This window comes from Cygnus olor, chromosome 18 (genome assembly GCF_009769625.2).
Source record: "Cygnus olor isolate bCygOlo1 chromosome 18, bCygOlo1.pri.v2, whole genome shotgun sequence".
Lineage (NCBI taxonomy): Eukaryota > Metazoa > Chordata > Aves > Anseriformes > Anatidae > Cygnus > Cygnus olor.
In genome coordinates this window covers 12,368,637-12,383,702 of record NC_049186.1, presented here as the reverse complement: position 1 = coordinate 12,383,702, position 15,066 = coordinate 12,368,637, and the positions used below count along the sequence as shown (strand labels likewise).

General features: G+C 51.9%; 1 protein-coding gene across 20 annotated transcripts in view; it reads right to left on the bottom strand.

Moving 5' to 3' along the window:
- TBC1D16 (TBC1 domain family member 16) overlaps positions 1–15,041 on the bottom strand; it is a 31,930-nt gene extending 16,889 nt beyond the window's left edge. For 2 of the 20 annotated variants that reach the window (XM_040530559.1, XM_040530565.1), the window contains exons 1-3: positions 13,460–13,545; positions 8,294–8,529; positions 6,646–7,273 (exon numbers count right to left, since the gene is read on the bottom strand). In XM_040530559.1, coding sequence (XP_040386493.1) covers positions 6,646–7,273; positions 8,294–8,471 — 806 coding nt within the window. In that variant the 5' untranslated portion in view covers positions 8,472–8,529; positions 13,460–13,545. Of the gene's footprint in view, positions 1–6,645; positions 7,274–8,293; positions 8,530–12,447; positions 12,773–13,321; positions 13,546–14,823; positions 14,947–14,989 lie in introns of those variants that run through there. The other 18 variants (XM_040530570.1, XM_040530567.1, XM_040530568.1 and 15 more) reach the window with 18 other exon arrangements.
- Between the last annotated feature and the right edge of the window lie 25 nt (positions 15,042–15,066).

Genomic DNA, 15,066 nt, shown 5'->3' with positions numbered 1-15,066 from the left:
ACCTCGGTCCCTTGAAAGCCCTGAAGATTACCTTTGTTCTTGTATACTTGGCTCTAAGCAATGAACTGGGAATTTCAGGGGGAACTTTCTACTGACAGACAAAGTTAACCAACTCCCCGGACTCTGCACTGCCGCTGACCCAGTATTAGCACAGCCAACACCACCCAGAGAGAATTTCACTGTTTCCACAATACAATGAGGATTTCCCAAGGGGAAAGCTTTCTTCAAGTAGCAGAAAAGGGAGAGGAAAACGGAGAGCTGGCTAAAAGCATGTTTCAGAGTTATTGTAAATGCTGAATGCTGTTATAATTGCAAGGACCGAGCCAAGAAGACAGAGACTATGCAGATTTATTTGCATATACTGCTGTTGTACTTTTAGAGGGGACACGCTCTTTATTTTGATCCAGTTAAAGCAATTCTTCCCTCACAAAGCTATGGAGACCTGCCAGCGCAATTTATCTCCGCTCTCAGTCAGGATTTCTGGGCGTTGCGATAACATAAATAAGTAACAGAAGAAATGCGGAGATATCCTGGGAAAAGGCGCTGGGTCGCGGTGCCTGCCCGAGCGAGCAGCCGCCGCTCTCCGCTCTGCCCCTGCCTCTCGCTCGGTGGCTCCACCAGCCCCTAGGCCCAGAGCCAGGCCCCGAGCCCTCAGGCCCCGGCCCCGGCCCCGGCCCCGGCCCCGCGGCCGATCGGCGCCCGCCCCCTGGCGGCCTCGCAGCGCCCAGCCCGGCCCGCGGAGGCAGCCCCGAGGCGCCCCCCGGCCCCCGGCCCCGGGGGTCTCGGCCCCCGCCTGCCCCGTGCCAGAGCCCCGCAGCCTCCCCGGAGCCTTCGGGGGCCGCTCCGGGCAAAGCCGCCCCTTTCCCCTGCCTGCCGCCGCCCCTCCACAGCGCCGAGTTGGGGGGAAACCTCCGTCTTCAGCCTGGGCGGCTCTCGCTGCCTGCTCCTCAATTAAAATCCGAAATAAATAGCTGCACAATCCCTCTAGCTGTAATTCTAGATCTCCAGTTAGCTGTCACTATTTTCTTCCACAGAAAGCTGGCAGCAAACCAACGGAGGAAAAAAACCAAACCTGCCATAATTAACGTTCTTGCTGTTCAAATATTTATATAAAGCAAGATAGAGCCGTATGCCTCCGCAATCTCTTGGATCTGTCCAACCTCCTCAGCTCTGCAGCCGGTAACGACGTGAATGGATTGCACAGCGGGCTGACAGCAAACAGCCAAGGCAGGCTCTCCTTCCGCAGCCTGGCTCGGTGCGGGCCACCTCAAAGTCCTCCCTTGCACAGAGCTTGAGCCTGCCCCCACAGATGAAGGGAAGAAGGATTTGGGGGTATTCTTACTGGGCAGTGGTCTGGGTACGAAGGGAATGAGGTGCTTCAGCGTTACATCACCAATCAGTCACCCTAACCCAGGGCCTGAATGAGGGGCAGCGTGGCACTCCCTGTGCTCACCCCTGGGGCTGAAGTCATCAGAAGTAAGACAGCATGACACAAGGTGCTGCACGGCGCTACAGGAGGTTTTGAAGCCAGTGACCAATTCCCCTGGTCCTAAGAACATAATCACCTCTGTTACAACAGCGATGAATTCCCAACCTCTTGATGACTCCAGAGCTCCTGGCAGCTCACGCTAATTTCAGCTCATTTCCCCTGTAATGCTGCCTCCTGTTTATTCTGCAGAGGTCTGAAAAGCACAAAGGTGAGCTGCCAAAACAACATGATGCAACACCGCCCGCTCTGTCACCACCCGTTCCTGCAGCTGCTGCCACCCTCTGTGGCTCTGCGCCTCCGCTCCCTCCTGAGAAGGTAATTTATTGATTAGCTCCCTGGGAAGAGGCTGAACGACAGGATGTGCAACACATCTGCAAAAATTGCATCAAGTGCGCCAAAGGATTTTCTTCTTGTGGCGTGTGCTTTGCCTAAACTCTCTGTAATAGCTGTTCACATGAATTCGTGTCGGCTTAGGAGCATGAGGACTGTGCCACAGTTCAGCTCCGTTATGAAGAGGTTTAATTACTTTTGCTACTAGCTGCTAAAACAATCCCCTTCTTATGAAAGACGTTTGCTCCTTGAATCAGGGATGGGCCTACTGGTACCCATGACCACGCTGCTCATGTTGCTCTTTACTTCTACTCGTTTCTTGCAGCAAGAGCCACAGAGCACGGGCTGGCGGCTGCTCCATCACCGTGGCTCTGCTGGCGCAGCTCCAGCCGTGGGCTCGTTCAGCTCCTGCGCCGGGCTCCTGGGCCCAGGCCCTGACCACAGACTGATGCCCCAGCCTCTGGTCAGAGAAGCACACCGGTGCCAGCATCTGTCCTCTTCAGCGTTTCTGTATGGTGCTAGTCAGGTAACAAGTGTGGTTTGCTGCTGCAGTGAGAAGCCTTTTGCAGCTCTACCGCCCACTGTAATGGAAAGCTCCTGTTAACCAGCGATCACAAAAAATTAAAACCATCACTTACAGAGCACTAAGTGCTTCAGCAGCCGATTGTTATAGATCTGATGTCATGGCCAGTTAAAATAACTTCAGAAGTACTGGTTGAAAGACACTGTATAGGTGTCAGATGCTATTTGGTCACCGGGATGTAACAAAAGGCTTTTAGTTTCACTTTACTGATGGGGAAATGGACGCCGAGTAATTTAGCAGGGCAGCAACAAGCCTAAGCTGGGTATGGAGTCCCGTTGTCCCCAATTAGCGCCCTTCAGATCACGGCAAACGTTTCCTGACAGGCAGCATAGCAACAAATAACAGTGATAAGGGAGAAATAAAAGAGAAAGAAACAATTTTACTTCCAGTATCCCTCCTTTCCTACACAAATGCAGACAGTGCAAAGCTGCTACCAATGCGGCCATTTCCCGTGTTAGCTACCTGCCCACAGGAACCACGGTGCTGGAACGGACAAGGACACAAAACCCAAGAGAGCAAAGCCACCGTTCCACGAGAGAAGAGTGCACGGCCCAGGAACGCCAGGCTCATCTATACAGAGAAGCAAGAATGTGCAGGCTGGTGATGCGACATTCCCTTAGCTCTTACCCTTAGGAACTGTGTAAGTGGAGGGAAAGCATTGATCGCTGCTTGGGAGCCCTGGCAGCCTTTCAAACTGGGAAGCAAAGAGAAAAAAAAAAATTAACAATGGATATGTTTTTATTTCCTTATGTTCTAAAAAGCGAGTTGTTGACTTAAAATGACTGACTCATTGTGCAGCCCAAACGCTTCCAAGCCTGTGCCCCTCTCCTCCCTCGCTGTCCCTGCCCTGCACATGCCGGCACCTTCCTGAAGCTCCCTCCTGCCGCTGGGCCACCCCCGAGGGTGCTCCGAGGGTGCTCCGCGAGGCAGGTTCAGGCGGATGGACGGACTCGTGACTCCTGGCCACACAGAGGTGTGGGCACGTAGCTGAGCCGTGCCCATCTTGATCTCAGCTGATCCAAGTCTAAATGTACATCCCGATTCTTCCTCAGCGTCACCTTTTTCCATTCCTGACTGTATCTAACCGCACGGAAAGGATGGCTGAACCAAAACACCCGTGCAATGTGTTGCCTCAGCTTTTGAAACAATCACAGAGAAAAGCAGAGTTCTCGTTCTAACAACTCCCCAAAGCTGAGGGAAATAACCAGAAACAGTCGTTCCTCTTTGGAGGGAGGGGGCGGTGACCGGGGGGTAGGGAGGGAGAGGAGCTGAAACAAGCTGCCAGCAGCACAAACTTTGTTCGCACTCCAATTCTGCCTCAGATGGGAAGCTGCCAGAAGAAAAAAAAAACAACAAAACACCCTTAAGAAAGAAGGAAGCTGTTTCCAAGCTGGTAGTGACTTCTGAAACAGCGGCCCCTGCCCCCTAAAAAGCTGGGATGAACGCAGGAAATCAGAGCACGCTTTCTGACAAGATTTTTGCAGAGTATTCTACACAAAATCTGACTCAAACAGTTTGTAAGCAGCACACGGATCCGCAGATATCATGCACAGGGCTCTATAGGGAAGAACAAATTGGCACAAAAAACGGACACACTGGACAAAAGCCTTTCAAATCTGAAGTCCCAAACAATGAAAGGTCTGTTTCATTAATCCGCTGCAAATTAGGAGTGCCACATCCACTGTAACAGGCTCCCAAACTGGTGCCAGGGGAGGTTTAAAAATAAATAAATAAATAAATAAAGAGGAAGAGCAGCCTCCCGCGACCATCAGCGGTGCATTTTGAAGGCAGCCACTGCAGCGCTGCGGCCGCCAGCAGCAGCCGGGCAGAGCCGGCAGAGGGCTCGCCCGAGCCGGGCTGGGAAGGCAGCAGGGAAGGACTGCACGCACGCAGCGCGAGGTGCAGGAGATGCAGCAAGCTGCATTTCCTTCCTTCCCTGCCGCTGCCAGCAGCTCGGGGCATCCGCGTTGCCAAACGGCGAAACCGCAGCACTCCTTGCCCCCGAACGCCGCGCGCCCTCGGGGTCAAGGGCCCGGGCGCTGCGCATGGCCTCGCGGCTGGGATCTCCTGCGAGGAGCTCAATCTCCTGGCCTTCAGCAACTGGGAAAGGATTCCAAGCACATCCCTCATCCCTCGCTGGCCCTCCTTCCAACCCCTACAGCGGGGATAACGATCCCCTGCCCAGCACGTGGGATGGACCCGGCCGCAGAGGAGGCCACAGCCTCCCTCCCACACATTGGGAGAGGGAGGACCAGTCCTCCTTTAAGAAGCTTATTGCTGGAACTCTGAAGCGTTCACAGAAGCATTTTAATTGTATTTTATTTACAAAAAAAAGTCAACTACCCTTTATACCATAGGTCAGTATCACGATCGCCTTGCAATACGCTTCTTGGCAACGGGTGTATGATGAAGAACACAGATATTATCACCAAAAAGTGGAAGAAATAGCAGCTTCTCCGAGTTAATTCAAAACATTATCCTGACTGATGATCACTTACAAAAGCTCAGATTGCAGTACTTAAAAAAAAAAGTCCGCTTTTTTTTTTTTTTTTTTTACAGTGGCAGAAGCAGGTCAAACATGCTCAGTGTCAGTGCTGCTTCAAGGAAAAAAAAGCTTTCTTAAACAAACTCAGGTGTTGGTGGCAGTGGATTTTAGGGCTTTCTGTTTTTAAAACCAAAGCCGACACAATGTCCTCCAAAAGCACATGCAACTAAAGGGTCAACCACCCAAGAGTAGCCCAGAGCTAGAATCAAATTTGAATCAGAAAACACACCTAGGAGCCAACAGAGGCGAAACTGCAAAATGTATTTCCCTGAGTCAATCAGTACACAAAGAATGGAAGAACAAAAAGGTGGTTAACAGAAAAGATATTTAAGAGTTCAAAGACCTCTCTCAAATTTTTCAAGGTATGTTTCGTAACGTTTGTCTAGTGTTCCCAAAGTCTTATAACAATCCTATCCACAGTTTGTTTTTTTTTTAAAAAGACCGACACCATACTTTGCAAGCTAAAAGGGATGCTTTCAAATCGACGATGCTCAACACAATTTGGAAACCAGACGCCCCTTGTGAGCACGCCGCAGCTGCTTGCGATGCCGTTCCGCAGCCAGGAAGAGCTGCGGTGGGACGGGACGGGACAGGAGAGTGCTGCTCAAACCGCTGCCCACCCAGCCCCAAAAACCCTGCGGGCTTGCAGCTCATTTTAAGCATGCTGCTAGGCCATGTACCAAACGCAAAGCTGGTAAGATTTCCGAGATCAACTTCATTTAAGTATTTTAAAATATCCAGAAAGAGGTAAATCAGTTACAATACCTCTGACTGGCACCCCCTGGCTTTGAGATTAGCCCGTAGAATAGAGGCAAAACCTCTCCCAGTGTCAAGTCTCAATGCAGACGACGTTGCTGACACACACAAAGGAGAACTTGTTTTTCCTAATTTCAGGTGTAGCTTCAAATTTCAGCTACATCATTAAGATCAGCCCTACAGTGCTTCATAAACACACGTGTCCTCTCCAAGACGGAAACGAGCGATACGCTCCAGAGACCACAGACCAGAAAGCCAGAACCACTGCGGATCAATACAGTAAGTAATAAGCAGTAGTAAGTACATAGGTGCATTACGATGAACTCCTGCTTTGCCAAGATGCCCTCTTTCCCCCACGTGGAGTTTACTGCAGATACCATTGAGAAGCGTTGATATTTTGCTATACCAGTGTTGCCTAAAATATCCAGGTTGAACATGTTACAATTAATATTTCTGTCTTAAGTGGGACCTTGTTGTGAGCACCAGCACAACAAGCTAACACATGCAGACTCGGTGTCACCACAGTGCCTTACACATACCCGAGGCTCGCAGGAAGTCAAACAGACGCTTTGATGTGGCTCTCCACAAGAAGCAACTAGTACATCTCCTCAGCAGAGCCAATTAGACCAACAAAGGACCGTTCTAATTTAGTAATGCTGCTGCCAGGGCTCAAGACAGTTCATCTGAAAGACCCACACATGCACAGCCCTGCGCGACGGACAAGGCGAAGGTTCACCGAGCAGAAGCAGGACCGGCCAACAAGCAATTTCCTGTAAATTACACAGGTGTCGTAGTAGAGGAGGAATTAAAGCAAGTCTGAAGCCAGACACGGCATACAGCTCAATGCCAGTGTCAAACTTCTCCATTTCCTCCAGCATCCCCAAGCTCAGCCACCAGCACCCCAGCTATTCACCCAGAAACTGGAGAAAAGGATGAACTCACCTGCTTTCATTATCCAGAAATACAGAACTACTGCTTTTCCCAAGGGCTTCACTAATGGGAGAGAGGCAGAACGGGGAAGAGAAGGCATCAGAATCAGAGTCAAGAGTACTGTCCCTGCTCACATCATCAGCAGACAGCTCCAAGGAGCCCTCATCCTCCCCCAGCTCCGGCCTGCAGTCCAGACCTTCCTCCGTCCCCTCCACCGACAGCTCCGACCTGTTCTGCTCGTCCTGAGAACTGATTGTCGAGAGGATTCCTGAGTCACTGTGGGCAGGCTGCGGGGAGCGGCGGGCGCCGTCTGCGGCCGGGCAGCACTGGGACAGCTTCTCCCCTTCCGAAGAAGGGGAACTGATGTAAGCCCCATCTTTTACAAGCTGCGATGCAGTCAGGATGTCTTCTTTCAGGATCACTGCCCCTTTCTGCTCGGTGGGAGAAGCCTGCTGGACAATGCCGAAACCCTGAGTGTGGCGACCACGCTTGCGGGGAGCTTTCCGGACAGGGGAGCTCTCGGGAGTGATGTAGCGCAGGGCTTCTTCATCCTGCCTCTGAATGCGGGAGTTTGGGACCCAGGCAAGGATAAGCGTGGTGCCGAGTAGCTCATCCTTCTCCATGTACAAGCACAAATAGCCTTCAAGAGAGCAAAGCAGCGATCTGTCAGAATGCACATTTATTCCTAGGGAACTGCATAAGCCAGAGATTTGCTCTCCACCACTTCACCACCATTACATTGGGGCAAAACAACCCCTTTTATTTACCAGGAGAGGATTTTGCTAAATGGATTGTGGAGTCCTCAACATCATTCAGTATTTACAAATAACTTCAAGCCTGCATATGGCTTTTGAATAGTCTAAATTCCCTCTGGCCTAAGTGAATGTAGAAATTACATACAATTCTTTCAACTTCCTGGACGGATTACTAATCAAGAGTAAATTCTGCAATATGTTGCCACATGAAAAGCTTTTACTGTTTGTTAGTTAAACAATGTCAAGTGCCAGCTAAACATTTCTTTTTCAAGAATATTTACCTTCGTATAGCCTAAGGGCTCCAGTTCTCATGGAAAGCCAATAGGAAAGAGTCACGCGCACGAAAAGGGAAGCGTGGGTCAACGTTCACAGAATAATTAGTTTTGTGAAGTTAAGCCAGTAGCCACGGCTCTCTTTGATGAGAACTTGAAAGAGCACAGTAACAGAGGAGAAGAAAGGGACAGGGGCAGTATTCATCTTCATTTACTCCAGTGCATGCAGCCACAATCAGGTTTTATTTTCCCTTTACCAATGGGTGTTGAGGCCGCTCCAGCAATGACGGTTACAAGATGATACTTGGCTTCCCTGACCCATACACATATTTGAAAGAGCAACAGAAGTTACTGCCCTCAAATGACAACTGTTCCTCCTCTGGCAACACAAAAGGATGTATTGAAACAGGTAAATCCACACTAGCCCAGAAGAGAAAGGAGGAATATCATCAGTCCCCCTATTAAAAAGAGGGCTGACACATCAGCCTGTGGATGGCTTTCCTCAGTCCCCCATAAGACTGCTTTGCCCCATACCCCACTAGCACCTCTTCATTCTTTAGAGCCCAAGACGTAGAAACTCCCCAGGAGAGAGAAAAAAAGGGTGAGCGGGCAGCTCCTGCAACTCGCCATCACCTGGGTGGTGCTCCCCGATGCCTTGCAGCAGCTCAGGTGGGTGGACGCAGACATTGTTCTTGGAGTAGATAATCTCCCCGTCAAGTATAGAAGATGAACTGCTGCTGCCACCAGGATTCAGGGTCAGGAGGTCAGAAGCTTTAGAAGAGGCACGTCGGAGGAGTCGCCCCAGAGACATTGCCAAGGAAATGTTTCCATTATCTGTCAGCTTTAATCAGGAGCCAAATTCAGAAGATCTGTCAAGAAGGAGGAAAGAATAGCGTTAGAACAAATACAAGGATGGCACAGCACATGCCTACCACTGTCTGAGAAGGAAGAAGTCTCCCATCGACTGCTGCGTCATTTCTACAACTCAAGAAAGAGAGATCCAGAGTATCCAAGTCTAACATCACCTCTATATTCTAAAGATGCTAAAGTACAGAACCCTGGGATGTTCTTCTTGGCTGTGAAGGAGAAAAAAAAAAACAACAACAAAAAAACACATTTTAATAGTTACTGCGGGGAAGAAACAGAAAAATAATGCTTGTCACTGAAAATTGCCCATTAAGGGAATAGCTCCGAGGTGCAGAGCTGCCCCATGTATCACTGTCCTGGGGATGTCAAAGAGAATCAGAGTACACCCTAGAGGATTCCTTCAGCACTGAATAACTACTGCACAGCCACAAGAACACTAAACATGGGGCTGCTGCTTCATCCACGGCACAGTAACCAGTGATCTCCAAGTGAACATTAATCAAAACACGTTCATCCAGTGCTTACCAATTTTTAGCATAATCCTGCTGGGGGTTTTGAAGGATTTTTTTTTTTTTCTGGAGTGCTGATGGTTAAAAAGGGCTCTCTTGCCACTTATCTCTGAAAAAGCGACGTTCAACAGAGTGGACAGACTCCAATAACCGAGCATGCCAACTCAAGGCAAATATTTCGTCTATAAATAGTAACTTTTGCTATCTGTAGCGTACAACCCCCAGCTAACCACCCAGTAAGCTTAGTACACAAACGAGAGATGCTCTTCATCGGGGCAGACGAGGAGCTCTGCAGTGAATCCCGAGGGGTCACTCAAGCCACAAACTATTTAGCAGGTGAATCAGGAAGACGACCTGATGTGGAGGAAGGGCAGGTGGGTCTCGCACAAAGCAGCACCGCAGGTAGCCCAACACCAGGCGAAGCAGAGCAGGCTCTACCTCCCGCTACCACCCCTAGCCGGGGAGCACAGCGCCAGCAGCACTGCGGTTTCTGTTCTGCCAAAAGTACACGAGGAGCAGAAACGTCTCCTCTTGTTCGTTTGGATTTGCAGGGCCTCACTCGCTACTGAACGGGCCGGCCTGACCTAGCAGGCACGCTGCACACAGCTGCGACGCGCAGAGATCAGCGCTGCGCGTTCCTCCTGACGAGTCGCACGCCACGGTCCGCAGAGCACACAACAGGGGCAGCCAGAAAGAGAAAGAAAAGCAGACAGGCTCGGACTTGTTCTGTCAGGGGGCACGGTGTGCAGGAAATATTTAGGGGTGTAAGGCAAGCTCAGTTTAACGCTGAATAGCTGTGATTTCTTTAAACCCGGTTTTAACAGTATCTCCGGATAAACGAGGAAGGGAGGAGGCCAAGAGAGCAAACGGAAAGCAGCACTTCCCAAAACGCAGAGTGAAAGCTGCAGGGGAGGAAAACAGCTGTCCCAGTTCGGATTGGGTTTTGCATACAGAAGATAGCAAACGAGACCGCTGAGTAGTTGACAGAGCCTTCATGAAAGGACAAGGTACTGGTTTATCTGGCACTTGCTAGATTTGTCAGCTTGAATCACAGCATAAGCAGGTTTTGCTTTTCAGTATTTGCTGGAACTTGATGGAGAAGCCTCAACCCTGCTGTGTACTGCGTTCATCACGTGTTCAGGAGAAGAGATTTAGTCTGCAAGTCCTACACACCATTGTCTCCTTCCAGCACCAAATACAACGTGTATTTTCATGTCTCAGCCCTGAGAAACAAACACAGAGGGAGCCATATGCTCATTCTTGTCCAGATCATCAAAAAACAGTCATGTTTCATGCTGTGGGTTATATCTTGGAGAAAGTTGTTGGCTACAGAACGAGTCACCTTTCCTCTTATTGCACCCCGCAAGAATACAACCAGTAAACTCTGCTGCAATTCCTCCTTCCTACCACCACGTTACAACACACCATTTCAACACTGCTGAGGGAGTCCGAAGCAGTGATGTGGAGCAACCTGCACGGCATCGGGGGCCCTGCACTTCCCACGCACCTGAGGGGGTTATCACGTTGAGCTCTTACCGCGTTTCGTAGGCAGCGCAGTCTGCCCAGCTATGCCCCCCTGCCGTCAAAGCCGAAACCAGCCCAAATATCCAGACCTTTAGCTACGCCAGCAATTTCATCCGAACTCTGAAAAGGCAAAACCTGCATAAGCAAGGGAGGAAGGTGGTATCAAGGTGCTGCAGCTGTTGACCAGGGAATGCTTACTCAGAAAACACGAGTGAGTTTTTCCTGCTAAGGACAGCAGATGGAGATGCAGGCACGAAACAAGAGCTCGTATGGTGTCCTACTGCAGCTCTCCAGGGCCTCGCAGGAATGTAGGAAGAAGTAAAGAGCTTCTCTGCCAAGAGAGGCAACATTTAATTAGCTTTTACCTAGTATAGAAAGAACAAAGCAACAGGTAGAGATCAAAAGCTGCTCCCTGGAAAGCAGGAGGAATTTGAAGGTAAATATCACTCTGATCCTGCAGAACACCTGTTGTTGCTTCAGCACTGCCCTGGTGTGCAGGTGGAAGGCGCTGCAGGTACACACACACGTAAGCAAGTTGGAAAGAGGAAAAAAGGCCAGGAGGTCCAGAATACGGCATCTTGCCAATATGGAAATTTAACGTGTTTCATTTGTCTTCCCTGCAGAAGAGCTATCCATCAGAGATCAAGCAGAAGTCCACTACGATGCTGCAAACAAAAAGCCAAACTCCCTGGGATATACGAATTCCATCAGCATGACTCAAATTAATCCTTCCACCGTTGCCACAGGCTAGGGAATTCTGTCTAGCTTTGGTCACAGCATTAAAGGAGATCAGATGCAAGTCACTGGACAGTTTCAGAAGAGTGACGGGAGCAATCTGGGGCACGGAAAGATAAAAGGGAAATGCATTAAAAATCTTCATACACCTGAATTGTCACTGCCAAAGGAAGGAAGAGCTGTCTGTGGAGGATAGGAGAGGTAGTAAGGCAACTTGACTAAACTAAATATTCCTTGCCGCAGTCTTTTCTCACAGCAGGGAGATAATGGTGTACCTGGATAGAGCAACCCGAAGAAACCATTTACATCGCTGCGGGTTTCAAACACAGGGTTCAGAAACAGGTAGCCACGAGGAACTACTCAGGCAGTCGGTCCTAGCTAGGACCAGCTGATGGACTGCACCTCTGAGGGTCATCTAGTCTCCTTGTGCAACCCCACAACTCTCTGAAACGCAGCCTGTGAATCTGCCTGTCCTTTCCAAACAACACGAGTTCACGCACCACAAACCAGCAAGTACCAAACCCACCCAACCTGCAGGGTTTGCTCCATTCTGAGGCCTCTCCCGTGTGGGACAGCGCCTGCATGCAGGGCCCACGGGGCCTGGGTTGTGAGAAACAGATGCTGCCGCTGCCTCTTGTACGGCTTGGGAGGCAGGCAGGGACTCTGTCCTACAGCTAGGTCAGCATGAAATTCACACTGTTAAAAACATACTTCTCATATTAATTTTCTATTTATCCCTGATCTGAAGGGATTCTTTTCAATGTGGCAGAGCCAACCTAGTTCTCCAGACGCTGAAGCACTGAATTAACTGATAAGCTCTTGCTCAGTGCCAATATTTATTAAGCACATATACATTTTCTTCTCCCACACATCAACTGTTGTCGCTAAAATCTTTGCTACAGCTAGCGAGTCTGTTCTCACAGCCCCTGGCTGCTCTCCCAGTCGGTGCCAGCACTTCTCAGCTACACGAGACCTCAGAAACGCGCTGGGCAGCCAACTCCTGAAGTCACCCCGGTGCCCTCTTCGCAAGAGCCTGACCAGTTCCAGCCAGCAGCATCTCAAGTAACGCTGGCTTCTCGCCTCGCTTGAAAATGCCCTTCCCCTGCTCATAAACAACAAAATCCTGTTTGGCTTGGCAGATCGCACCCTCACCTTGGCAGACGCTGCCGGACCAAATGTTGCTGCCTCCGGTTGCACAGGATTCCTGTCTCTGGGAAAGGAGGGCAACGCGGGGCTCCTGCCCGGGCTGACACAGGCTCCAGCGCATTACTCACGGTCTGCGCAGTGCGCACGGACACTGGAGCGAAGCCACAAGGCTCCTCTCACAAAAAGCTTTGCCTAGGGGGGCGTACGACAGGCTGTGCTCCGGGGAGGGCTGCAGCCTGCAAGTCATGATGCCGGACACTGTGTCTGGCAGCAGACCAGACCTCCTGGCTCCAAGGGCAAATTTTCTTTGCAAGAGTTTAATAAATCTACAAGCAAAATAAGCCAAACTACAGGGCTCTTGAAGTGAAACATGAGACCCACAGCATGTCTGGACACAAAGAAGAAACAAGAGCTGTCAAAATCAGCACCAAATTTGAGCTTGAAACACCATAAAAAAGAAAAGCGCTGCAGGCGTTTCCCCCTCCCCCTTTTTTTTTCCCTTAGTAACTTGCATTTAATTTCACACATTAAAGGAATACGGATTCACTGCACAGCAGAGGTCTCAAAACCCGCAGAAGTTGCTGCTTCCTCCTCGCGTCGGGAAGAGCAAATGCTAAGCTTGCATTTCTGGCAACCCGCAGCAGAGGAGCTGGGAGTCAGGGCTCAGCGGCTCACCAGCCCTCTTCAGAGCTTTCTGCACACCCCTCAGCTGGGCACTCACTTGATCAGCACTCCTCTACGTATACATGAGAGCGGTTGCAGCGACCTTCCCTTTGTATTGGAATACCTCTACATGAGGAAAAAACTGCTTTCAAAACTGCTAGCTATTAGCTAGAGCTATTTAAGATGACCTAGCCAAATCAAGGAAAAAAAAGTTTACCACAGGGAGCCATTCTGAAGCCATCCCATTTCACGGGGAGAATTATGTAGGTCACCAAAAAGTCTTTCATTTCTGACCTGCAGGTGCAGCAGCGTGGCACGCAGAGTGCAGAGCAAAGGGAAAAGTAACAGCAGTCACCAGTGAAGGTTGAAATCCTGACGCTGGCGGTACTCGGGTTCCAGTCACTTCAGTGGAGCGGATTTTGCTCAGATGCATCTCAGCTGAGAAGGTAAAAAAAAGGGACAGCAGACTAAATACCGCAAGTTGTGACTCAGAGATAAAAAGGGAAATGAAATACGATCATTGGAGCCTGCTGGCTGCTCCCAGCCACACCTGCTTCGGCATAAAAAAGCAAACAAAAAGCTTTCCACTCCTCCAGCACTAAAAGTCAAACTGCAACATACGCTTTAGTGCTAGGAAATTATTTGCGCCATATGTCCCCGTGTCCCGAGATTAACCATCATTTCATATTACTTAAGCGCAGCAGCTAGCATTGTAATGGCTTTTTATTTACAATGCCCTGTAGCCATGGCCTGATAACTCTCGCAGCACCGAACGCCCAGATAGCGGCTAAAGAATCCCAGGAGCCCTGTTTGACGGACAGGCCGACAAACTAATTGCAAAGATTTTTTTTTTTTTTTTTCCCCCCCGTACATCACAAACCCAGATACTCTGCACATCCAACAAAGGCTCGGAAAAGCAGCCGTCAGAAACTTCTCCGGCTGCAGCCAAGTTATGGCCAGGCTGAGAATCAGCTGCCGCGCGTCCAGGAGCTCAAAGGCGGCTCCCCCAAAAGCACCAGCAAGCCCGGCATCTGTGCTCCGCGCTGCCCGGGCAGCGGCTGCCCTTCACGTTTCCGCTGGTTTCTCTTAGACCTCTCCTTTTTACTGCTTCCTACTCGTTATCGCCGATTAATAACACGACACCTCGGCGAGGCACGGTGCCGCTCTGCGAGCAGGACGGGGGGCAGAGGCGGCAGGGGAAGGGGCTGTTCACAGCCCACCGGCACACGGCCCCCGCCCGGGGAGCCCCCAGGCCCCGCCTGGGCACTGAGGGGGGGACCCGAGCGGGGCCTGCCCGGGCCGAGCGGGCTCGGCGGGGCCCGGGGGGCGCTCCGGGGGTTGCTCCGGGGCTCGGGGGGGGGGGTGGTGTGTGTGTGTCCGTGAGGCTGGGGGGGAGCGGGGCGGGAGGGGAGACAAAGAGCGGGGGTACGGAGCGGAGAGGAGCACCGGGCGGCGGCGTGCCCCCCGCCCCCTACCCCTACCCCCCGCCCCCCCCCGGCGGCGCCAGCACCGGGCCCGGCCGCGCCCCGGCCCCGCCGCCCCCAGCCCCGGTTGGTCCCGGCAGAGCCGAGCCCGGGGAAGCTGCGCCGGGGAGGGAAGGCAGCGGAGGGCACGGACCCGGCGCGTGTCCGCGTGTCGGGGCGGGGACACCGGCACCGTCCCCCGGGGATCACCGGGACCCCTCCCGCCCCGCCCCGCCAGGTCCCGTCCCGCACCCACCGGGTCCTGCGTGGGGGCCGCCGACCGCCTCCTGCCGCCCCGGCCCGGCCCGGCGGGGTGTGCCCGCCCCGCCCCGCTGGGGGCCCGCCCGGTGCCGGCCCCGCCCGCTGAAGGGCTCCGGGGAACGGCGAACCCCTCCCCGCCCCCCCCCTCCCGGTGCCGTTACCTGCGGCGGGGCCGGGCTGAGGTGGTGCGGCCCGCGCCCCCCCCCTCCCCGCTCCGCAGTGGTGCGGCCCGAGACAC